This window comes from Chrysochloris asiatica, unplaced genomic scaffold (genome assembly GCF_000296735.1).
Source record: "Chrysochloris asiatica unplaced genomic scaffold, ChrAsi1.0 scaffold00038, whole genome shotgun sequence".
Classification (NCBI taxonomy): Eukaryota; Metazoa; Chordata; class Mammalia; order Afrosoricida; family Chrysochloridae; genus Chrysochloris; species Chrysochloris asiatica.
In genome coordinates this window covers 5,917,519-5,940,545 of record NW_006408556.1, presented here as the reverse complement: position 1 = coordinate 5,940,545, position 23,027 = coordinate 5,917,519, and the positions used below count along the sequence as shown (strand labels likewise).

Sequence of the window (23,027 nt, the reverse complement as noted above, 5' to 3'; positions counted from 1 at the left end):
ATTGAGACTCATTGCAGCATGGCTGTTACTATCCTTTTGATTTCCTTTTTTTCCAGTGTGACATCACCCATGTGGTTTCTAATGCGTGTTATGTGTGTCTTCTCCCTCTTTTCTTTTGTTAGATTTGCCAATGGTTGACAATTTTGTTAATCCTTTCAAGAACCAGCTTCTTATCCTGTTGATTCTTTCTATAGTTTTTCTGTTTTCTATCTCATTTATTTCTGCTCTAAACTTTATTATTTCGTTTCTTTTGGTGGCTGTAGGTTCCCTCTGTTGGTCTGTTTCTAATTGTTGTAGATGTTGTGTTAATGTGTTAATTTTGGTTCTTTCTTCTTTTTGGATGTGTGCATTTATTGCAATAAATTGTCCTCTCAGCACTGCTTTCCCCATGTCCCAAAGATTTGGGTATGTTGTGTTTTTGTTCTCATTTGTTTCTAGGAACTTTGTGAGTTTGCACTTAATTTCTTCTACTACCCAGTCACTGTTCAGCAGGGTGTTACTCAGTTTCCATGTATTTGACTTTATTTCCTTGGTCTTCCTAGTGTTGATTTCTAATTTGATAGCATTGTGGTCTGAGAAGATGCTTTGTAGCATTTTGATATTTGGAAGTTTATGGAGGTTTGTTTTGTGGCCTAAGACAGGGTCTATTCTGGAGAATGTTCCATGTGAACTGGAAAAGAATGTGTATTGTGCTGTTGTTGGGTTGAATGCTCTATACACATCTATGAGGTCCAGTTGGCTGGTTGTGTTGTTTAGTTATTCTGTGTCTTTTTCAAGTTTCTTTCTGGTTGTTCTATCCATTTTTGAAAGTGATGTATTAAAATCGCCCACAATTATTGTATACTTGTGTATTTCTTTCTTCAAATCTATTAGAGTTTGCTTTATATATTTTGGATCTCTTTTATTGGGAGCATAGATATTTACTATGGCTATGTCATCTTGTTAAATTGTCCCTTTATTCGTGAGCTAATGGCCATCTTATCTATTATGCTGGTTTTTGCTTTTTAGTTTATTTTATCAGAGATTAGTACTGCCACTCCTGTTCGCTTTTGATTGCAATTGTTAAGTGCCATCGAGTTGGTTCCGACCCATAGCCACCCTGTATAGGGTTTCCAAGGAGTGACTGGTGAGCTTGAACCACCGACCTTGTAGTTCAAACGGCTTTGCAGTCTGGCGCATTAACCCACAGCACCACACCAGGACTCTTAGGTTGGTATATTTTTACCCATCCTTTGACTTTTAATCTGTTTTTGTCTCTGTGTGTAAGATGTGTCTCTTGCAGACAGCATATTGAAGGAGCTTGTTTTCTTATGCATCCTGCCACCCTCCGTTCTTTAACTGGTGCATTTAATCCATTTACATTCAGTGTAATTATCAATAACCACTGGACCAATAAACAACATTCTTCTCAATGGAGAAAGGATTGAAGTTGTCAAGGACTTCATTCTTCTTGGATCAACTATCAACACTTGCGGAAGCAGCAGTCAAGAAATCAGACAACGTATTGCATTGGGCAAATCTGCTGCACAAGACCTTTTTAAAATGTTGAACAACGAAAATGTCAGCTTGAAGACTAAGGTGCGCCTGCCCAAGCCATGTGATTTTCAGTAACCTCATATGCATGTGAAAGCTGGACAGTGAATAAGGAAGACCATAGAAGAATTGATGCTTTTGAGTTATGGTGTTGGAGGAGAATATTGAAATTGCCATAGATCCGTTTTGGAAGAGGTGCGGCCAGAGTACTCCTTGGAGGCCAGGATACTTCGTCTCTCATACTTCGGACATATTGTCAGGAGGGACCAGTCGCTGGAGAAGGATGTCATGTTTGGTGGGGTCAGAGAAAAGAAGGAGGACTCCCAATGAGATGGATTGGCCAAGTGGCAGCGTCTATGGGCTCAGGCATGGCAACAGTAGTGAGGTTGGCCCAGGATCAGGCAATGTTTCGTTCTGCTATGCAAAAGGTCACTATGGGTTGGTACTGAGTCAATGGTACCTAACAACAAGAACAACATGGATTAATTGCTGCCATTATATTTGTGTTTTGTGATGTTGCTGCTTTCTTTGTTCTGTGTGTCTTCCTTTGCTGAGTTCATGCTTTTTGTGTTCTTTCTTATGAGTTTCCTCATAGTTTCAATGTTTCCATGTTCTTCTCGGTCCACAGAACTCCATTTAGGATGTTTTGTAGCATAGATTGACTTTGGGAAAATTCCTTAGTTTCTGTTTATCCTGGAATGTTTTAATTACACCATCTTATTTGATTGGTCTTTTTACCAAATGTGGAAATTCTGTTCCACCATTCCCTCCCTCCCTTTTGGTCAGGATTCTTCTATAGAATATTTGACCAAACATTTAGTAATGGTAGCTGGGCACCATCTAGTTCTTTAGACCTCATGGCCCAGGCCAATGATTTTCAAGGCCTAGGGTTTGGTGGTGGTACCTCGGGCACCAACAGCTGGTGTCTGGGGCCAGACAGGACACCTTCTGTGTCCAGGCCTGAGAGTCAGGAGGGCCTTTGTCCTGGTCTGCTCCTTCAGACCCCCATATCTCCACCTCTGATTGTGGGAGTGAACTCTGCTGCCCCTTCCTCAACCAAAGAATTTAACAAAACAGGAAATGGTCTGGGAGGTTACCTGCCAGAAAAGCATGACTGTACACACCAGCTCTGTGTGATTTTAGGCAAGTCCCTTCCCATCTCTGGGCTTGGCTTTCCCTATTCTGTAAGGAAGAGGTGGTCACAGAACCCTGGACCCCTCCAGTGAGAGAACCTAAGCGAACTTTCCAGACCTCAGATGGTGGTTGGCCTGAGGTGGAGGCAGATCCCCTGTGGCCCCTGAGGCCCTCCCTCCTGGTGGCCAGACCTTGGTCCATTCTCCTTTGGCTGCTGGGCACCGACCCAGGGCTGACCTTGGAATCCATATTCCCATTTCTATTCCTTTTGAGCCAAACAGTTTTCTGGCCTCTAATTTTAATCCCAGTGAACATGATTCATGAGGTCCAGGGCTAGGCTTTGCAGCACGGCTTTTAGAATCCCCAATTAAACAGCCATCAATAATATATGAAAATTATAGGGGAGCTACAACTGGGAAGGGTAAGCAGCTTGTGAGGTAGAGAGCCGTCTGTCAGTTCCAGCCTCCTCCTGTCTTGGCCAGCACAGCCACTGGGATCTTTACAGCTGGGCGGATGTCTTCGAAGCTCCATCCAGCTGTAATTTGTAAAAAGGCAAGAGATGCTTAAATCAGGGGCCATTAAGATTGTGCAGGCTTGCAGAGAACCACCCACTCATTACTGAGGCAGGGGGCTGTGGTGAACACCACAGGGACACAATGCTTTCGTCACTCGTAGGAGCCCTGGGAGGGGAATAGGGGGGACTCAGCACCCTGGTCTTCCCTCCCCCGACTTGCTGGCTGCCTTTAGAAGGCACCTGTTCCATCATCTGTAAAATTGGGGTGATAATAATATCTCTTCCATGGGGTCGCTGGGGGGACTAAATGAGATCATGGATGAGTGGAAGTGTTTTGAAGATGAGAAGTCACGATACAAGGGGAAGGAGGGGGAGGATTGATGGAAGAAAGCAACCTGAGAGAGAGGTGGCAATGACAGCCTTCTGGAAGAGCCGGGGGCCCCTGTGCCTCCAACTCGAGCACCTGTTACTGTCCTTTTCCTAGAACTGTGTGACCTCGGGCAGAAGCCACCCTTCAACCCTCTCCTCACTCTCTCACCCCTGCCCTGTTTTCTTACTGGTGAATTGAAAGGATTTGGTTCCTTCCAGGTCTAAAATCATCAGACTTCAAATCACCTTGTCAGTCAGTAAGTGTTGGTAGAAATCAAAAAAAGATCCAGAACTGGAAAGTGGAGGCCCAGGTAGGAGAGAGAAATGAGCAGAGATATAGGCGAGGGACACTCACTTGCATGACCTAACCTGTGAAGCCCCCCTACTACAGAGTAGAACAGACAGTAAGTACTGAAGAAATTCAGAGGTGGGACTGGGTAGCACATAGTCTCAGCTTCATTCATAAGTATTAACCACTATTGATAAGTAAATGTATCAGCTCCTTATTGATTTGGAGTTAGATTGCCTGGGTGCAAACCTTATTCTTAGTCACCTATTGTATGACCTTGGACAAGTCACTTAATCTCTTACCTTAGTTTTCTTATTGTTGTTAAATGCTGTCCAGTTGGTTCCGCCTCAGAGACCCTGTATATCAGAGGAGCAGCTGATAAGCTTGAACTGACGACCTTGCCATTCAAACCAACCTTGCAGTCCAGCGTATTAACCCACAGCGCCACACCAGGACTCCAGGACTTCTTATCTGTAAAATGGGGATAATTACTGTACCTGCCTCATAGGGTTGTTGATTAAGTGGGCTATTACATGGAAACCACATAGTGCCTGATGCACACTAGGGGGCTACATGAGGGTTATTATCAGGACTGAAGACCAACTACGTGGTGGGTTCTCCATGAACATCACCTCCATTCCCTTGTAGTGAATGATTTACCCTGTCTTTAGCAGAGGGGAGGTGCATCTTCAAAGGGGCTCTTCAGCTTGTCACAGACAGTAAACAACAGAACTAAGATTTGAACCCAGGGTAGTGATCGCCTCACTATAGTCCCCTCCCTGGCTCTGGGTCTCAGTGCTCTCCAGTTACAGGCATTTAGAAGGAATTGACCTGAACCTTGAGTGCTGCCCTGAGCTGCTGGCTATTGATGTCTACCCTTTCCTTCCCCGTGTGGGTGGGTTGTCTGAGTTATCTAGTGCTGCTATCACAGAAATACCACAAGTGGATGACTTTAACTAATTTATTCTTTCACAGTTTAGGAGGCTAGAAGACTAGAGAGGGAAGAGCTTTCTCTCTTTGTCAGCTCTGGAGGAAGGACCTTCTCTTCTTCCAACATCTGTGGGCCTGGTGTCTTGGCGTCAATCTTCCCCTGGGTCTAGGAGGTTCTCAGCTCAGGAATCCTAGGTCCACAGCATGCATTCCACTCCTGGCTTTTCTTTCCTCGTGGTAAAATGTTCTCTCATCTCTTATTTAGATCAGGGCCGTGACCTAACTAAAGGTGTTGCATCCCACCCTAGTTCCCTCACAACCGATTGGCTGACCACATTAGATCACAACAGTACAGAACCACCAAACTATTGAGAATCATGGTCCAGCCAAGTTGACATGTAGTTAGGGGGGGATCTAGTTCAATCAGTTGCTGTTCAGTTGGCCTTTGTTTGACTCGCAGTGACTCCATGCCCAACTGAGTAATGCACAGTCCTGCCGTGTGCCATCCCCATGACTGGTTATGACTTGGACTGTTGTGATCCCGAAGGTTTTCATTGGCTGACTTTTCAGAAGTAACTCCATAGGCCTTTCTTGACTTGTTTGTAATAGTCTGGGGGCTCCACTGAAAGCTGTTCACCATCATAACAACGCGCAGGTCCACCAAGACAGGTGGTGACAGCGTACAAGGTGCGTTGGCCAGGAACCAAACCCAGGTCTCCCACGTGGAAAGTAAGAACTCTTCTACTGAACCACCGCTATCTCTGAGAAGGGAGGAGGGGCTTTGCTTGTCTGATCTGAGGCTGAGTGGGTTTGGGTACAGCCATCCTGCAGTGTCCTCCCTGCCCAAGGCCTCCCCTGCCTTCCCTCTCCTGCCAGTGGCACTAGTGATTGTCTCCTCCAAGCCCCTGTCTCTAAGCCAACCTTACATATTTTGCTGCCCTTTTTTCCAACTGAGGCCTGGAGCGTTATTGACCCCACCATTCATGAGGAGCCTAGAAAGAGAGTAGGGTGTGGATCAGTAACAACAACTAGTTTGTGAGAGCCAAGGCCTGGCCCTATTTCTCCCTCAGCCTCACCATGTCTCTGGAAGGTGTCTGAAAGAAACCACTCAGCTGGGTCCTCCACAAGACCAAGAACAGGGGCGCCTTTAGACTGAGGACAGAAAACTTTTCAGGCATGGTTGGTGAGGAACCGAGTAGGGAATATTAACAGTCTGGCTTCATGGAGTAATGATTCTCCTGGTGTTCAGTATGCATCTGCATGCATAGGTGTTGAACTATGTGGTTCCTTAGGTGGACCAGCAGGGACTGAGACCCTACTTCCCAGAGAATTGTCCCAGAACATTGGGCATCTCGACTGAGTGGGTGGGTGGTAGCCATATTATTTGCTTGGTGACAGGAATGTTACACAGTTGAGGTTTGTGTCCAGTTGAGTTGGAAATAGTGTGTCAATGTGTTCATGAGAGAGAAAATATATCAGGGTTCTAGCAGGAAAGAGAATTCTACTCAAGTGGTTTAACTGAAGAGATTTTAATGAAAGGGCTTCTTTCGAAGGTGTGGGTGAGATTGAGGGAACGTACAAGGAATAGTGCAGCACCCAGAGACCAGGTACAGCTGGTAGCTGCTCCCACCCCAGGCTTGAAGGGACAATGGGAAGAAACAATGCCACCAGATCTCAGGGAGAGGTGAAGCTGCAGTGAAGGACCTGCTGACAGACAAAGCTGTCGTCCTGAAGGGGAGCCTGCCATTCCGAGTCACGGTGCTGATAGTGGGCAGTAGGAGGAAGAGATGCCTCAACGTCTTTCTCCTCCATCACCTGCCAGTGCCTCCTACTGACCAAACCCAACCAGAGCCCCCAGGACATGTGAACCCGAACGTTGCCATCTGAAGGGAACCAGTCTCCTGGGTGTGGAGCAAATCATGAAATGGAGCAGGGGCAGCAGAAGGAGGCCCTCAAAACACTAAAAACAAACAAATCCCAACACAGTCTCCAAGTCATTCCAGGCCTGATCCCCCTGACTCCTTCCTGTGGGAAGACTGATGTCCATCCCAGCCCTGCACATCTGCCTCCATAAATCTCTAGGTGAAGCGAAGCCTATGGTAGCCACTTCATTCAGTCCCCAAGGAAGTCTCAAATCGACTTCCCCTCAGAGGGTCTTGCTGGAACTGATGATGTGTAATTAATGCTGCTTAATTGATATTCTTGGGGCTTAGTCATAGAGGTTTCAGGAGCCCTTAGGAGCATCTTTTGAGTCATGTCAGAAGCTGTCCCCACAGTGTTTTATTGCCAGAGATAAGAAGGGAGTTTTTCAGAGGGCTGCTGTAGTTGCTATTAGTGACTGTCACATTGGTCTGAGACTCATGGTAACTCACACACAACAGGATCGGACTACTGTGATCCATGGGGTCTTTATTGGCTAATTTTCTAAAGTAGATCACCAGGCCTTTCCTTCTAGTCTCTCTTGGTTTGGAAGCTCCACTGAAATGTGTTTAGCCAAACAACAGCCTCCACTGACAGAAAAGTACATTGACCAGAAATCAAATCTCATGGAAGGTGGTACCCTCCAGAGGGTACCACCACCACCGCCCACTGCCATCGAGTTGACTCTGACTCATAGTGACCCATAGGACAGAGTGGAACTGCCCCATAGGCTTTCTGAGTCTATAAATCTTTACGGAGCAGACTTCCTCATTTTTCTTCTGAGGAGTGGCTGTTGGTTTTGAACTGCCCACGTTGTGGTTAGCAGCCCAACACTTACCCTACAGTGCCACCAAGACTCCTCTGAGAGTTGTTGTTGTTAAGTGCTATTGAGTCGATTTGGACTCATAGGGACCCTGCATAGGGCTTCCAAGGTGAGTTTGAACCACCGAACTTGTGCTTCAAACCAACCTTGCAGTCCAGTGCTTTATCCCACAGCCTCATACCAGGACTCATATCAGAGGGTGGTGGTGGTGGTAGTGTACCATGGACTAGGTTCTGACTCATCCTGTATAGGGTTCCCGACGCTGTAAATCTTTTCAGAAACAGAAATCCTTATCTTTCTCCTGTGGAAAGGTGTAGTTTCAAATTGCTAACTTGAGGTTAACAGCCAGACTCCTAACCTCTAAGCTGAACACCCTAATTTCCAGACTTCCTTCTCGTTTGCACTTTCTCCTTCTTTCTCCCCCAGTGGGAGGCTGTCTCAGTGTCAGCCTCTGCTTCAGGTACCCCCTCACCTCCCCAGTTTTGACAACCTCTAATAAGGAGCTCTGGTAGCGTAGTGGTTACGAATCGGGCTGCGAACCTTAAGGTCAGCGGTTCGAAACTACCAGCCGCTCCGTGGGAGAAAAATGAGGCTTTCTACTCCTGTAAAGATTTACACCCTCGGAAACCCTGTACAGGGTCGCTATGGGTCGGACCCGACTCGATGGCACTTAACAACAACAACAACAACTGAGTGTACACTCACTTGCCTACCCAAAGATTCTTTAGGGTTCCCTAACTTAGAATCACTTGGTGGAAATGCAGATTTTTGGGCATCCCTGCACTGATTGTTAATCACAGTTCCTATGCTGCTCACCTGTGTTTGGTGGCGCTTTGAAGGGTGGTCATAGGCATTCAGAATGGGCTAGGAAGGTGTTCAGGGAAGACTGAACTCTGGGTTGCTTTCCGGTGATGAGGGGTTAACATACCTCCCCTTCCTCCCCAAGCAGGATCTGCCTCTTGGTAGTTAAATGACAAGCCTTCCATGTTTCCCACTGCTCCAGGCGCTGATCCTTCCTCCCTCAAAGTCCCTTTTGACTTGAAAACTATTATTCTATGTAGAACCAAATACAGCAGCCAAATTGTGCGTTTTTGTAGGGGTTTTTTGTTTTTAAAACAACAATTCAGTTGTATTCCTACCCTCATTAGTAGAGATTAAATTAGGCTTGACAGGGACCTGGTGGCTGTTTAGATTTTTAAAATCCAAGTTTTTGCATTCCCCCCACCCCCTCTTTGTGATGAAGGCTATAAAACATCTTTAGTAAGTCCCGGGGTTGTAGATTTTGTTTCAGATGTGCGCATGGTAATTACCTTCCTTCTAGTAATGCATCACTCTGCAGCCTGGCTCTCTTGCCCCTTTTCTGTCCTAAGAGACACTGGGGACCTCCAGAGCTCCCCTCATCCTGTTTCCAGGGGAACTCCACTTTCTTCTCAGGCAGAACCCAACATCTTGGGAAATCCCCAAGATTGAAGCTTCAAGTGCCATTTTGAAAGCAGCCTTGTCATCTTCCCTAATGGGTGTTTTCCTTGGAGTTTCTGCTAGGGGTGGGGTGGAGAAGAAGGCTTGCTCAAAGGATTGTTTGCTTCTTCTGGGCTGGAGTTTATCTAAAATCCTGGGGCAGGGAGGGGGTGATGAATTGAATAGGAGGCAGGTTCCTTCCCTATGGGAGGATTCTTTGGAACCTAGGTATTTATCCTGAATACTCTGCAAGAATGCCATTAGGAGACATTTCCCTTTTGTCTAAAGCAGAAGGTTTTAAGAATTAGAAAGAGCAGGAGCGGAAAACACAGGGACTCTTCTGGGACAAGGGTTAAACATTATAAGATTATTATCGGATTTAGAAGGCAGAGCAGGATTCAACTTGGTAGCCTCCCTGTTGTTTGCACATAGTAAGGCTTCTATAAATGCTTGTCAAGTAAACTTCATCTTTATTGTATTTTTATAATGTTTGATGACTGCAGGCAGTTAGCTGCAGTAAAAATATCACAGGCTTCGGTGTCAGCCATAGCTGGGTTGGATCCCAGTTCTGTCTGGCTACGTCACCTTGAGAAATTTTCTTCACCTCTCTGATTCTCAGTTTGTTCACTTAGAAAATGGGTACTAACTCACAGGGGTTTTGTGAGAATTGAATGAGATACCTTATGAATTTGGTGGTCCCTTGATCGATTTAGCATCCAGTTGTTAGTTGTTGTCTCTAATTCACAGCATCCCATACACTGCCTGGTCCTGCACCATCTGCTTAGTGACTTGTGCATCAGACCGTTGTGCTCCATGGGATTTATATTACTAGATTTTCAGTAGTAGATTGCCAGGTCTTTCTTCCTAGCCCATCTTAGTCTGTAAGTTCTGCTGAAACCTGTTCAGCATCACAGAAACACACAGGCCTCCACTAACTAGTACAAGGATGGTGACTGCTCATGAGCTGCATTGTTCAGGAATCGAGCCTGGTTCTCCCACATGAAAGACGAGAATTCTTCCTCAAAACCATCATTGTACCCATTAAATCAGATGTTGTTGTTGTTGTTGTTAGGTGCCACCGACTCATAGCAACCCTATGCACAACAGAACGAAACACTGCCCTGGTCCTGGGCCAACCTCACAATTGTTGCCACGCTTGAGACCATTGATGCTGCCACTTTGCCAGTCCACTCACTGGGGGTCTTACTCTTTTTCTCTGACCCTCCACCTTACCAAACATAATATCCTTCTCCAGCGACTGTCCCTCCTGACAATATGTCTGAAGCATGAGAGACAAAGTTTGGCCATCCTGGCCTCCAAGGAGCACTCTGACTGTACTTCTTAAATCAGATAGTATGTCCAAATGTTTAAGATAGTTCCTGGTGCCCTGGAAGTGCTGAATAAACATTAGCTATTCTTCACCCACGAAGATTTAAAGCCTCGGAAACCCTATGCAGGGTTGCTATGAGTGGAATCAACTTGACAGCACTTAACAACAACAACAACAACAACAGTGTCAAGGAGCCTATTAGGAAGCTACCCAAGTACTGTTATTTCACTAACAAAGGCGTCCTGGGGGTGAAGTGTTTAAGTGCTTAGCTGAAATGGAACAGAAAGGTTGTTGGTTTGAGCCCACCCAGTGACTCCACAGATCTGGTGACGCTCTCCTGTAGTCTTACAGCCTGGGAATCTATGGAGGCAGTTCTGCTCTGTCCTATAGAGTCACCATGAATTGGAAATAACTCAATGGCACTTAACAACAACCCCCTGATACAATCGTAAAGTGAGATGGTGATGAGGCCAGACCAAAGCCAAGCTAGAGGAGCCAGGGATAGGCAAGGTAGCTGTGGAGTTGGCAGTAATGAGAGATCGATTCGATGAAGGGGTAAGGGGCAAGAAGGTGCCAAATCTACTGCTCCTCAGACGACCCCATATGCCTTTGGAGCTTAGGAGGTTCCCATTATCAGTTTCTACCTAACTCAAAGCTAAACGGGGACATGAGGAGAATTTGCAGGTAACCTAGGTCCTTACTCACCGATGTTTCGACGTTTGAGAGGGGCCCCACGTGCTGGCATTTTCCTGGTCTGCAGAGCCCCATCCGGAGAACTAATACTCTGAATTAATTTTCTATTTTTGCAATTACTTTCCAAGTCAGAAAAGCATACTAATGTGTTAAGAAAGATTAACAGTCTATTTTAAATACTTTGTCATGCCCTTGCCTGCCTTCTTCACTTGGGGGAATATTGTAATGAACAGGGCTCCAGCCTGCATGGAGCAAATAGTGCAATGGTTTCACACTTTATCTTTTAGCCCAGACCCATTTTTTGACTAACCCAGACCCATTTGTTGAAATAAAATCATGCAAAAGGAATCCAGTGTATTGAATGGATATAAGCAAGCTGTTGTTGCTGTTAATTGCTATTGAGTTGGCTCTGACACCTGACTGCGATCTTACTTGTAACAGAATAAAATGTTACCAGGTCCTGGCCTATCGCCACAATTGTTGCTATCTTGGAGCTTATTGTTGTAACTATCTTGTCAATTCATCTTATTGAAGGATTCCCTCATTTTCCCTGTCCCTCCACTTCACCAAACAGGCTGTCCTTTTTCAGTAATTGGTCTTCCCTGATACAGTGTTCAGAGTAAGCAAGACTAAGTCTCTCCATTCTCACTTCTAAGGAACATTCTGACTGTACTTCCTCTAAGACTGATTTGCTTTCTCTTCTAACAGTCCATGGTATATTTAATTTTTCCCACCAACACCACAGTTCAAATGCATCAATTCTTCTTCAGTCTTTCATTTTCATTGTCCAGATTTCCTATTTGTATGTTGTTGTTGTGTTGTTAAGTGCTGTCCAGTACGACGTGAGTGAACATACCGTAATTTGGGCTAGGCAGACCTTAGTTTTCAAAACTGCATATTTGCTTTTTAAAGGGGTCTTTTGCAGCAGATTTTCACAATGCAATCATGTGATTTCTTGACCTTGTATATGGGCATTGATTGTTAACCCAAGTAGAATGAAATCCTGGACAACTTCAGTTTCATCACCATTTATCTTGATATTGTTTATCAGCTCCAAAGGAGCTACTTTGCTGGAACCAGTAACCCACTCTGCCCTCTTCTCCTCTATGGCAGAAAAACTCTAAGGAACTTAGGGCCCTCTGGCAACAGTCTACAGGACTGCAGTGGGGTCCTTGCACCAGCAGCACCAGAATTCTCTGGGAATTTGGTAGCAATGCAGATCCCTAGGCCCTTCCCAGACCTACTGAATCAAATCCTCTGGAAGTAGGGTCCACACCCTCTAGGTCAGGGGTGGGGAATGTCTGATCCTCAGGCTGCATAAGACCCACAAAATCATTTGGTCTGGCCCTGCCAAGGCAACCCCCGGTTCCAGCCATCACATTATGGGTGAGTTAATTAAATGTTTAGGAGTCCTGGTGTGTGCTGTGGGTTAATGCACCAGAATGTAAAACCGTTTAAACTGCAAGGTCAGTGGTTCAAGCTTACCAGCTGCTCCTTGGAAACCCTATACAGGGTTTTATGGGTCGGAACTGACTCGATGGCACTTAACAACAACAACAACAAATGTTTGGCCAAATACAGCAGGCTGATTTTTAAGTTGATAATTTTGTATGGCTTCTGAATGATGTTATAAATTTTGGCAGAAAAAAGATTCCCCACCCCTACTATAGGTGATGTTCAGAGATGAGGAACTTGCCTGAAGTCAATGGATTCAGTTGTTGTTGTTAGGTGCCATGAGTCAGTTCTAACTCATAAACACCCTAGGGACAACAGAGAGAAAAAAGCTGCCGGTGTAGGTTGCAGCCATAATGTGACTGGCTTCCGCTGTTGGATGGAGGAGTGCATACCTTGATTGGAAGACGATGGGGCCAGGACCCAGGAAAGAATTTCCATTACTGTTTTCATTATTGCTGAGCCAGGGCTGAGGTTCCAGTGTTCTCCATCTCACAGTCCGTCCTTGGGATTCATATCTCCTCTTCTCTTGCAGTTTGGACGAACTGAAGTCATCGACAACACACTCAATCCTGACTTTGTACGCAAGTTCATTGTGGATTACTTCTTTGAGGAGAAGCAGAACCTCCGATTTGATCTGTAAGTGGAAGTCAAGAGAGAGGACTGAGCTGGGGGTGAGGAGTCAGTGTTGGGAGGTGGGCCTGCAGGACCTGAGCAGGCGGGAGGGGCTGTGATAGTCAAGAGCCCAGGGAGACTTCAGGTAAAGGTGACAAGTAGGTGATAAAGTACTCAGCTGCTAACTGAAAGGTCAGTAGTTTGAGCTCACCAGCTGCTCTGCGGGAGAAAGACAGGGCAGTCTGCTTCATAAAGATTTACAGCCTTGGAAACCCGATGGGTCAGTTCCACAGGGTGGCCATGAATTGTAATTGACTCACCGGCAATGGGTTTGGTTGGGGTTTAGCTGATTCCAGCTTCTCCTCCCAACAGAGTATGAAAAGGTATAGAGCAAAAATGCCACTCTCTCACCCATTTGTCTTAGTTAAGGGGGGTGGACATTGGCCAAAGCTGCCTGGCTCTGGAAAGTGTGGGTTGAGGAAAGACCATGATGCTTTGATGGGGGTGGGAGACCCTGGTGACTGACAGGGTGCCTCCTGACCTCTTGCCTATCAAAACCTGGGTGTTGGTTTATCACTTCATCGGGGATCATCACATAACTGCCATAGTCCATCATTACTTAACTGCCAAATCACTGAAAATCATGTTCCAGTCAAGTTGACACATATTTTAGGGAGACACATTTAATTTATGACAGAATGCCTTTTAATAATAAAGTCTAATTACAATATTGACTTCCAAAGGTATCTACTGAACCTGTTAAATTCAAGGCAGAGAAGTCAGCTCAGAAGGTTATGATGACTGTATTTCAGGATTCCAAAGGGGTCATCTTGATAGACTTTCTCAAAGGACACAGGACAATCACAGGGACTTATTAGGAAGAAGTTTTAAGAAAACTGAAAAAACTGCATTACTGAGAAAAAGACCAGAAATGTGCGGATGATGTTTTTCCATCGTGACAATGCACCTGCTCATGCTTCAAGTGTAGCAAGGGCTGTCCTACAAGAACTTCATTGGAAAACTTTACCCCATCCACCCTACAGCCATGATCTTAATCCCTTCAGAGTCCTATTGTTCCCCAAGCTCAAAGAACATTGTAAAAGAACACAATTTGAGTCCCTCAAAGACACTCAAATGGCCATCTTGATGTGGTGTAAATCAGAGTGCAGAATTCTTCAGAGAAAGCTTAGAGAGATGGAAACACTGCCTTTGGAAGTGTTTAGACCTAAATGGAGGATATGCCAAGAAAGAATAGCTTCGCATTTTGATGATTTTGTTTAATAAGGGTTTCTATGATACTGTAGCAATACTTGATTCACCCTTGTGTGCTGGCACGTGCACATATAAAAGCACACTCTGTGGTACATTTTCACATCTGCTGACACTCATGTAACCACCTCCCAGATCAGGAAAATATGCCCAGCTCCACAAGACTCCCTTGTGCGCTTCTCAGTCATTTTGCCCAGAAATAACCACTATGTTGGAGCCTGTTTTGTGGGATGCAGGGGCCCTGACTCAGCAGGGGTCTTTATCCTTAGTTGCCTTCACCTTCTCTGTGTTCCCCTCAGATACGACGTTGACTCAAAGAGCCCTGATTTGTCCAAACATGTGAGTTCTACCAGGGCCAGTCTCTGAAATGCCCTCACCTGGGCTGACCTTGGCCTTCTGTGTGGCACAGAGCATGTGTTGGATGCTGCCACCCTGCACGTTTCCGGGGCAGGGGTGGGAGGAGGTGGTGACAGCTGTGAGCAGAGTGTGTGACACTGGTTTTTGCTTTTCCCTGGGCATGCAGGATTTCCTGGGCCAGGCTTTCTGCACCCTTGGAGAGATTGTTGGGTCCTCTGGGAGCCGCCTGGAGAAGTCTCTCACGTAAGTGTGTTGGGGGTGAGCTCTGGTTGGGCTGTTTCTCCATTGGTGGGCCAGCTGAGGCTCAGGGTTGAGGACAAAGTAGTTAGCCATTGGATAAGCCCTTATAGGGCTTCTAACCCCGCTACCTTGGAGGGGTCCAAGCTGTGTTGTTAGAGCCTTATGTTCCTGAGAGAGCCCTGAGACACCAGCTGATCCACTTCCATCCCACACTATATGGGGGAAGGAACTGAGGCCCAGAGAGGGCAAGTGACTCACCCAAAGCCCCACACCTAGGAAATGGGGGCTCAACTAAAATTCACAGATTGCTGCAGGCCTGAACTGGGCTGGTGAGGCCCTCCCAACCCAACCTACTCCTAACAGTCAGCATTGTAGGGCCTTAAGGTGCTTTTAGTAGATAGGTATTACTGGGATATGGGATGAGGAATACCAGGGGTCCCACAGTGGAGCCTAAAGGCAGCTTCAGAGACCAGCCAGGGCTCACCAGATGGTGGGGATAAGGATGACCTCTCTAGGGACCCTGCTTGAGATGCTTTGGCTGGAAATCAAACCTGGGTCTCCACTGCCCACATTGCCCCCTGTGTTCCACATCCATTGTTATTTGATCTTCCCAATAGCCCAAGGGCAGGGTCCAGAGAAGAGAGGCCACCAGACTGGGAGAAGTGGTCAGACCACCGGGCAGGGCAGGCAAGAAAGATGGAGCAGCTCCTAACTTGCACCTGACAAGTTACCACTGGACGCTGGCCCCTCACCATGATCAGTAACTGCAAACTCAGGGGGAATCTCTCTCCTAGACCCTTGCCCCTGACCCCCAGTAACTGTGGTGATTTTGGCCCCCCCAAAAGATCTCCTCCTCTGCGTTCACAGAAAATAATGGTAGTAACTATTAGAGCAGGGCAGATCCAGGTTTGAGGGGGTGAGTCTAAAGCTTACACAATTTGGGTTTGGGGAGCCTTTTATAAAACCAGCACAAAATTTAAAACTTAAATTTCCTAGGACCCCTGCTTGGTCATGGCCCTAGTAGTTTTTCTAAATTTACATCCTTCCTCTATCTCGGAAGGGGCCAGGAAGGATGAATGCCAAGAGCTCAGGAACATCTCTGTGGGCCTGGGCTAGTGTTGTTGTTTTTATTGTTGTTTTCTGGCATCAAGTTGAGTGGAGTTGGCCCCTGACACATGGTGACCCCGTGCACAAAGAATGAAACATTGCCCAATCATGGCGGTCTCCATGATTGGCTGTAGGTCGGATTGTTGTGGTTCGTAGAGTTCTCATTGGCTAGTTTTTGGAAGTAGATTACGAGGTCTTTCTTGTCTTAGGGTGAGAGCTCCTCTGAAACCTGTTCGGCATAAGAACAACTCACAAGTTTCTGTTGACTGTGCGCAAGGTGCGCTGGCTGGAAATTAAACTGGGATTGAAACCACCACTGCTCACTGTGTTGCAGGTCCACGATCACTTGATCTTTCCAGTAGCCTTCCTACCCTGACCATGACTCTACCTGGGTCCTCAGGTTGGGTATGCTCCAGGGTGGGTGCATCTACCCGTTATCAGTCTCCCAAGAATTCCTTGTGTCTATATAGAGTTGCTAAGAGTCAGAATCAACTCGGCGACAGCAGGTTTTGGTCTCCTCATCTGCTTTTGGTGGAGAGGGTTCACCTTTGGGGGAGTGGGTTGAGGAAGATTTCCTATAGAAGATGGCTGTGAGCTGAGCCTGAAGGGACGAGCAGGATCTAGAATGTGCGGATCTTGGGTAATTAGTGGAGGACCTATTACCACCCCCACCCCCACCTAAAGTTCTATGTGTCTTAAGTCTCGTTTTGCTGACTAGGCCATATGAACAGTTTTTGTTTTCTGGGCATCTATTTAAGAAACTAAGGAGCTCTGGTAGCGTAGTGGTTACGAATCAGACTGCTAACCTCAAGGTTGGCAGTTCAAAACTACCAGCCATTCCATAGGAGAAAGATGAGTCTTTCTGCTCCCATAAAGATTTACAGCCTTGGAAACCCTGTGCAGGGTCACTATGAGTTGGAACCAACTGAACAACAACAACAATGTAAGAATCTTGGTGTGGTGCTGTAGGATAAGCACTATACTGCTAACTGCAAGGTCGGTGCTTCAAGCCCACCAGCCACTCCTTGGAAACCCTATACACAGTTGCTATAAGTTGGAACCAACCCGACTATACTTAACAATTCTAGACCCAAACTCAAAACCATTTGCCCTCAAGTCAGTTCTGACTCATGGTGACCCCATGTATGCAGTAGAACTGCACTCTATAGGGTTTTCAAGGGTGTGGACTTTCAGAAGCAGATCACCAGGTCTTTCTTTTGAGGTGCCTCTGGATTCGAACCACCAATTTTTTAGTTTGTAGTGAAGCAGTGTTTCATTCTGCTGTGCATAAGGTCACTATGGGTCGGTACCGACTCAATGGCACCAACAACAACAATAAAGTGAAGCACCTAACTCTGAGTAGAGCAAATGTTTAAGCACTCAGCTACTAACTGAAAAGCTGATTATTTAAACCCACCTAGAAGCAGCTCAGAAGAAAGACCTGGTGCTCTGCTTCTGAAAGGTCATAGCTATGAAAACTATATGGAGCTGCCATGAGTGGAAACCCACTTGAAAGCAACTGTTTTGTTTTGAATTCTGGGTCAGACAGGAGGTCAGTAACTTGTTTACATGATCTCTGGCAGTTCCATCTGCAACGTCCCAAGGTGACAGTATCATCCCTGTCCTCCCATTTCACAGCTAGGTGGGCATCAGACAGAGGTGGGCATCAGAGTCCCTATTAAAGCAGAGATTGCAGGGTTCCACACACCCAAGTTCCTGACCCGGTCAGTCAGGATGGAGCCTGAGAATTTAAACTTGTAATACACTCCCAGGTGCTGCTGATGCAGATTTTGCTGGCCTGGGGAACACACTTTGAGAACCACTGCAATAGCATAACTTGTTCAGAGATTCACAACAAAATTTGGGAAGACAACCTTTCTTCCTGTCCTGTGTCTTTGTGTTCAGTTTTGACCTCCAGAGCAGGCATTCGTTTCCAAGTATCTGAGGCCAAGTACTATGACCACTCAGGATGGAGGTCTGTGTTCATAGCATGCTGTTTCCCTTCCTCTCTCTTAACAGGATAGGAGCATTCAGTCTGAATTCCAGGACAGGGAAACCAATGCCAGCCGTGTCCAATGGGTAAGTCACTGGACATTTCAGGGTCCTGGAGTCCTCAGACATTTGGTCAGCTCTGCAGAGGGGGGTCTTCCTGTCTGGGCTCAGTCCCTGTGAAGTCAGCCCCATCTTGGGACTAAAGACCCTGGTACTTTGGGCCCTGGAGGAATCCCCCACTCTGCAGCTGGAACCTGCCCCATTCAGGCTAGAGTTCAAGAATCAAAGTTCCGGTAGCTCATAGGGTTTCAGGAAGCAGGGTGAGGGGTTTCTGATAGGAGTTGTTTCCAGGAATCAAGGCTGCACTATGGTTCCCTGCCTCTCTCCCAAGGCTGGTTCCGTGTCCTTTCCCATTCCTTCCCTTCTCTTTGTTCCGCTGTTTTGCTTCCTTCCCCTCCGTTGCTTTCTCCGCCAGCTGTCCACCAACCTTCTCTTCCACTGAGTAGATTCCCTGATTCTTACTTTTGCACATGTGTTCACCAGTTGTGGCGGGCCATCCTTTTGAGTTGAGCCCCCACACTAACCATCTGCTCTCGGTTGGCTTCATGTAAACGTGGACCATGCAGACTTTCCCCATTCCCCGCTTGCTCTTCTGGTTGGAGGGTCTCCACCCTGGCTTCCTGTTCATCCCAGCAGGGGGCAAGGTAGCAAGGAGCTTCTGCTCAAAGACCAGCACACCCCAGGGGCATCTGGCAGGTGGCATTTTGGCTGAGTGAGCAGAGCTCAGCTGACCATCGCTGGGGGCTCTAGGAGTTGGATTCTGAGCGACTTGACTCAGCACTAACCTGTTTGGATGTGGGGAAGGGACCTCCAGAGCACTGCGGGTGGGCGGGATGTGAATGCTAGTTTACAAGGAGAGTAGAAGGAGAGAGAGCTAAGGAAGAGAAGGACGGAGAAAGGTAGTGAGAAATGAAGGTCGAGCTGGTGGGAGCAGATGAGATGGAGGAGTGTGGCAGGGAGAAAAGACAGGAAATAGAAAAGGGAACTCAGAGGCAGAGAGGAAGATGTGGAAGAACATGGGTTAGAGGTGGCTGTGTTGAGGTTCTATCTCCCTGGTCAAACCAATCATCTCTTTACAACCAGGGAGGACTGGGGCGGGGGGAGGGGGGGAAGGGGAAGGGCACTGGGGGTGTCCAGATCTAGGGGACCAGGCCTGTGGCAGAGAAGCTCCCAGATGTGGCCCCTGCTCTGCTCACCTGAGTTGAAGAGCTCTGGCAGGTCTCTCAGTGCCCCTCATGGACCGGCTCCCCTGTCTCCTCTGTTTGAGAGCCTCTCCCTCCAAAAGCTGGTGCTGGGAAGAGTTCCATCAGTGGTTCTCAAAGTGTGTTCCACAGACAGATGGCCTGCTGGTAGTCGGAATGTATCACATCTGCACAGTGAGGCAAAGGGGGCAGTGAGGGATGCTCACTGAGGGCCTTCTCTGAGCCAGGCACTGTGTGCGTTAGTCAGTACTATCATTGCACCCATTTTGTGGGTGAGGAACCTGAGGCCCAGTCCAGAGCCAAAGTACACAGCTGTTGGACAGCTTGGCCTTTTCCTCTCACTCCCAGTGGCCCTGGCTGCCCTGGGACCCCCTAGGTTAGTCCCAGATACCAGAGGGGGATGGACCCTGCTTGACCAGGGGAAGAGGTGGTATAGGTTTCCTGGATGGAGTGTCACCTTGGGAACTTGTCCTTCTGGAGTGAATCACCTGTGCAGACCGACTTTGTGTCACTGAGGGACTGAGTGCTTGGCTGGGATCTCTCTCCCCACAAGGGAGACTCCAGCTAAGGGGCCCAAGGGGAGGTAGCCATGGGAGAAAGCCTGGGAAAACCACCTCTGAGAGTACCCCAGCCTCAGGCTTGTTCCCCTTGCTGCTCTTGCTCTGTGATGACTTGGAGCAGCTCAGAGTTGGGCTGCCTGTTTGTGGGGAGGCTCTGGGGGTCAGCTGGGCATAGGGTGGGGTAGCTAGCCCACAAGGTCTTTTGCCCACAGAAGTGGTCTTTGGATGGAAAATTTGAGAACCACTGGTCTGGAAGCGTCTGGGTGAGTCTGGACGCTTTTCCATTCTTGGACTTTTCACTGCAGAGAGCAGTCCTTCCTAGGGGTCTCTCGGGGAGCAGGGGTCGGGGAAGCTCCAGGCCTGGGAGCCTGGCCCCAGGGAGCGGTGCACTGGGCCACACTGCCACAAGTGTCATGGGAGACTGTCTTTTCGGAGACTGTGGGGGTAGATTTGCTAGATGGAGAGGGGCCAGGGGGTGTCGGGGGAGCAATGCAGGGAGTGTTGGCTCAGCTTTGTGTCTCAGTCTTTATCTGGCTCTCCATTCTTTCATCTTCTCCTCCCCCAGCGGTGTCCCAGGGAAGAAATGTGGCACTATCATCCTGTCAGCGGAGGAGCTCAGCAACTGTAGGGTGAGTGACAGAAGGACCCGGGACAGGAGCTAGTGGGGTGGCAGTGACAGAGAGCAGGCTGGCTTCCAGTGGGGGAGCTGGGGGTAAATTGGCCCTTCGTTCTGACCTGCCTGCCAGAATGCTGTCATTTCAGAGCTAGAAGCATCTTCATCCCTTTTGCAGCTGAGCAGACTGGGGTCCACAGGAGCAAAGGAGCTCCCTAATAGTCGGTGGCAGAACTGGATGAGGAGTGCAGGTTCCCTGGCTCCCATGCCACCATGGGAGGGTGGGGGAGGATGTCCCCTGAATCAAGACTGCCTCAGCACCATCATCACTTGACAGAAGGACCTTTTCAGTTTTGGAACCTGGGGACCTTGGCACTTAGTTGTTATTTTTCACTTTTTGCTCTGGAGTTAGGTGACACCCTGCATGGGGTTGAGGGAGAGAGTGTGTCTGCAGTTCCAGACAGCCCTTGACTGTGCTTCTTCTGTGGCCTTGGGGTGAAGCAAGAGATGGGCACAGTGGAAGGGATGACTGGCCACAAAGGGACTTAGAAGATCTGGTGGCTAACAACTGTGATACATTCCAATAAGAATGATAGTTGGTATTTGTCAAGCAATGGGCATTTTACATACTGTATCATGTCTTCTGACAACCATCAGAAGTCATACAACAAGAGTTAAGTACATATACTCGTCCCCATTTTACTGATGAAGAAGTTGAGGTTCCGATGGGATGGATTAAGCCACCTGTCCAAAGACAGTAAGTGGCAGAGTCAGGATTCTAATCTAGGTCAGCCTGATTCTAAAACCCAGGTTCATTTCCCCTGAAACCACAGACTTGCATGCCTCTTAGGTCGGTCGATTAGGAGCCACAAGGTGGGAAAGTGGTATCTTGGGACAGTAGGAAAGGCAGAGAGGGGAGATAAAGCCTGAGCAAGCCTGGGAACACAGCTTTGTGTGGGGAGGGCGGCCAGCTCAGGGTGGAGGAAGAGAAACAAGACTTTCGGACATTCCTGGAGCATCTATGCAGCAGTGTCATTGTAATTTCTACAATGTTAGAAATTAAACTTGAGAATGTATTTGTCATAATTCAATTAAAAATAGCCATAATTGAACCCGGAGTCCTGGTGTGGCGCTGTGGGTTAATGCACCAGACTGCAAAACTGGTGAGCTTGAACTGCACGGTTTCAGCCCTCACGTTGTTGTTTTAAGTGCCAGCGAGTCAGTTCTGACTCATAGTGACCCTTTATAGGGTTTCTGAGGAGTGCCTGGTGAGTTTGAACTTTAACCCAAACCACATCCACTTACTCACCGTTCCCCCACCTCGTTACACACAAACTTATGAATGAAAAACTGGTAGTACAGGACAGTGTGGTGGTGGTGGCTGTGTGCCGCTGAGTTGGATCCAACTCATAGTAACTCTGTATGGGCTTTCTCCCTCTTAGCGGCTAGTAGGTTTCAGCTGTTGTCCATGTGGTTAGCTGCTCAATATGCAACCCACTACGCTACTAGGAGAGTCTTGGGTTACCACTGCAGGTTAATGCACTGGACGGCCAAGTCGGTTTGAACAGTAAGGTCGGCAGTTCAAGCTCACCAGCTGCTCCTCAAAAACCCTGCACAGGTCCGCTATGGGTCAGAACCAACTCCATGGTACTTAACAACAATAACACTGTCTTGTAGGGAGCCCTAGTAGTGTGTGCTGTTGAGTCCGTTCCAACTCAGTGACATTGTATAGGGTTTCGAAGGAGTGTCTGCTGGGTTTGAACTGCCGACCTCGTGGTTAGTGGTCCAGTGCTCATCCTACAGCATCACACCAGTAGAGATGACCAAATAAATTGAGATGCAGCTGCTCATTCTGTTTACCTCAGTGAATCTGGAGGAACTTGACCACAGGACACATCTCACACAGATGTGTGCTCATGAGGATCTATCATGAATAAATAAAACCACTGCCGTCTAGCCAACTCTGACTCATAGTTACCCTTTAGGACAGAGTAGAACTGCTCCCTAGGGTTTCTGAAACTGTAAATCTTTTTACCTATGGAGCTGTTGGTGGGGTAGAACAGTTGATCTTGCTGTTAACAGCCCAGTGCTTAACCCACCATGTCACCAGCATTCTTTGACTGAATGAATGTTGTTAAGTGGTGTCAAGTCGGCTCCAATTCATAGCAACTCTGTATAGGGTTTCCAAGGAGCAGCTGGTGAGCTTGAACCACCAACCTTGCAGTTCAAATGGCTTTGCAGTCTGGAGCACTAACCCACAGCATCACACCAGGAGTCCTGAGTGAATGAATAGGGGCACAAATAGACCAGAAATTTAGAGCAGGTTAAGATGAAAACTCCTATACCATTGTATGTGGAAGGCCTAGGCACTATGGAAGTTCAAACAAAGGAGAACACATTAACATATGGAATAGACTTCTGTTTAAACTCCCCAAGCTTGTTTCCTTACCTGTATGAAAAAACCATGGGCACTCAGTTAATTCCGACCTATCCCAACCCTGTAGGACAGAGAAGGACTGCCCCATAAACATTTTAAGGCTGTAATAATTACAGAAGCAGACTGCCAC

The 23,027-nt window shown here is 47.3% G+C and overlaps 1 protein-coding gene across 1 annotated transcript in view; it reads left to right on the top strand.

Annotated features, from left to right (window-relative positions):
* Positions 1 to 23,027, top strand: part of CPNE5 (copine V) — a 114,244-nt gene that overhangs the window by 38,363 nt on the left and 52,854 nt on the right. Inside the window, exons 4-8 of the mRNA XM_006860415.1 lie at positions 12,981 to 13,084; positions 14,629 to 14,668; positions 14,853 to 14,929; positions 18,053 to 18,112; positions 20,413 to 20,476. Of these exons, the coding sequence (XP_006860477.1) occupies positions 12,981 to 13,084; positions 14,629 to 14,668; positions 14,853 to 14,929; positions 18,053 to 18,112; positions 20,413 to 20,476 (345 nt within the window). The remainder of the gene's footprint in view (positions 1 to 12,980; positions 13,085 to 14,628; positions 14,669 to 14,852; positions 14,930 to 18,052; positions 18,113 to 20,412; positions 20,477 to 23,027) is intronic.